Source organism: Nematolebias whitei, chromosome 12, assembly GCF_014905685.2.
Source record: "Nematolebias whitei isolate Nwh7 chromosome 12, NemWhi1, whole genome shotgun sequence".
In the NCBI taxonomy this organism is placed as follows: Eukaryota; Metazoa; Chordata; class Actinopteri; order Cyprinodontiformes; family Rivulidae; genus Nematolebias; species Nematolebias whitei.
The window spans coordinates 48201786-48204372 of NC_056509.1; the positions used below are offsets into that span (position 1 = coordinate 48201786).

General features: G+C 44.4%; 1 protein-coding gene across 1 annotated transcript in view; it reads left to right on the plus strand.

Annotated features, from left to right (window-relative positions):
• Positions 1 to 2587, plus strand: part of LOC119417981 (sorting nexin-14) — a 22455-nt gene that overhangs the window by 18137 nt on the left and 1731 nt on the right. The window contains exons 22-24 of the mRNA XM_037685228.1: positions 118 to 213; positions 683 to 774; positions 898 to 954. Coding sequence (XP_037541156.1) covers positions 118 to 213; positions 683 to 774; positions 898 to 954 — 245 coding nt within the window. The remainder of the gene's footprint in view (positions 1 to 117; positions 214 to 682; positions 775 to 897; positions 955 to 2587) is intronic.

A 2587-nucleotide genomic window follows, 5' to 3' on the forward strand; every position in this document is an offset into this window, starting at 1 on the left:
CATGTTAGCTTCTAGCTGGTGTTGGGCTCATGTTAGCTTCTAGCTGGTGTTGGGCTCATGTTGGGCTAAACTTTCGGCTCTTGTTGTTGTTTACTCGGCCTGTTGTTTTTCCTGCAGACGCTGTGTTCTGTGAGAGCAGTGAGCGGCGGGCCGCAGCCGACAAGCGGAACCGGGCCAAGCGGACCTTCGAGGAGATGCAGAGATATCTGCCAGGTAGGTGGAGTCCAGCTGTGAAACACATCAGCCATAACATTATGACCACAGCAACCATGGTTACCTGTCAGTGGGTGGGGCCGGTCAGGCAGAACAAAAGTTCAGTACCTGGACTGGAGCGACTGAAACCAGAACCAAACTGTACTGATTGGACAGCTGGGTCAGAACCAGAACCAGTCTGAAGTTCTGGACCAAGAGATCCAATCCACAGAGACGCCTCTTGTCCTTCAGAACCCAAAGGACCTTATTGTTGGATGGGACGGGTTTTTTCAGAGAATCAGGGTTCAGAGAGTTCCGGGTCACATGTTCTGGTCCACGTCTTCTGCAGCTGAACCAGGACCAGGGACCGGTTCTGGACCAGGGTGTAGAACCTCAGCACCTGAACCTGATTTTGTTTAAAAGCCAAATAAGATCAAAGGATTAGAAAATTGAAATAAAGATGAGTTTTTCTGCTCCTTCCTGTGTTCAGACTTCGTGGTGAAATGGATCGGGGACGAGTCCAGAACCGAAGGAGTCCGGGTTCTGTTCGACGCTCTGCAGCAGCCGCTCCTCAACAAGCAGGTGAGCCCAGCAGAACTCGGCTGAGGTCCAGCTCAGGAGGAGCCGAAGCAGCAGTTTCCTTCAGTGAGTCCTCAGAGATCCGTCCCACCAGAACCAGAACCTAAAGTTCTTCCTCCTCCTCAGATGACCTACGTCCTGCTGGACATCGCCGTGCTCGAGCTCTTCCCTGAACTCGGCAAGGTAAACAAGAGCTCCTGCTCGTTGTTGTTTTTGATTCTGTTGTTGTTTCTGTTGTTTTTGTTTCTGTTGTTGCTGCTTTTGTTTCTGTTTTTGTTGTTGTTGTTTTTGTTTCTGTTGTTTTTGATTCTGTTGTTTCTGTTGTTGCTGCTTTTGTTTCTGTTTTTGTTGCTTTTGTTTCTGTTGTTTTTGTTTCTGTTGTTTTTGTTTCTGTTTTTGTTGTTTTTGATTCTGTTGTTTTTGATTCTGTTTTTGTTGCTTTTGTTTCTGTTGTTTTTGATTCTGTTGTTTTTGTTTCTGTTGTTTTTGTTTCTGTTGTTTTTGTTTCTATTGTTTTTGTTTCTGTTGTTTTTGTTTCTATTGTTTTTGTTTCTGTTGTTTTTGTTTCTGTTGTTGTTTCTGTTGCTTTTGTTTCTGTTGTTTTTGTTTCTGTTGTTTTTGTTTCTGTTGCTTTTGTTTCTATTGTTTTTGATTCTGTTGTTGTTGCTTTTGTTTCTGTTTCTATTGTTTTTGATTCTGTTGTTGTTGTTGTTGTTGTTGTTGTTGTTGTTGTTGTTGTTGTTGCTGCTGCTGCTGTTGTGGTTTGTCGTAGATGTTGTTGATGGTCTTGTTGTTGCTCTAAAAAAGTGAAGTGTGTTCCTCTGGACATTCAAAACAACAAAATTAGAAACGTTTCATGTGAAACTTGTTCAGTCTGAGCAGCGTTCAGCATCATGTCAACAAACTGGTTGATCCACTCTGAGAAGGTGCCATTTAAGAGACTGAGCTGAAAACAGCTCCTCAGACTGAGGAAGTCCTCAGGATGAGAGACGAAACGTTTCTACATTTGTTGTTGTTTTGAATGTCCAGAGGACCAGACTTCACTTTAGATTTTTCTACCTGGATTATTGAGCAGCATCAGGAAGTTGTTGTGACGTCATCAGAATGAACCTTAGTGAGGAGCTCTGTAAACGACATCTAAAGAACACGACGATGAACCTAAAGAGTTAGAAAAACAAACCTGTTGGGATTTAAACTACGTATGAGCAGGATTACAGAATATTTCTAGATTTGGGGCAGACAGATTAAATGTTTCTATCAAAGTTCTTCACAGGAAAAGAAAAGAATCAAAGTGAAGTAAACGACTTCCTGTTTCCTCTTGTGACTCGTTCTGAGTTGTTCATATATCATGTGTCCATGAGTCCCCCGCCCCCCCACCAGACGGTTTATATCTGAACTCCCTGAAGGTTCCGTCTTCTCCAGACGCCTCCGCCCATCAGAGACGCTCCGAGAACCAGGAACCCGTCGTCTTCCCACATAAACCACCAGGACGCCTCAGAGACGTCCCTGGTTTCATTCAGCCGCTATTCCTGCAGGTTGATCTCACAGAGACCGGTTCTAACAGAGACCTGGTTCTAACAGAGACCGGTTCTAACAGAGACCTGGTTCTAACAGAGACCTGGTTCTAACAGAGACCTGGTTCTAACAGAGACCTGGTTCTCACAGAGACTGGTTCTAACAGAGACTGGTTCTAACAGAGACCTGGTTCTAACAGAGACCTGGTTCTCATTGAGACCGGTTCTAACAGAGACCTGGTTCTAACAGAGACCGGTTCTAACAGAGACCTGGTTCTAACAGAGACCTGGTTCTAACAGAG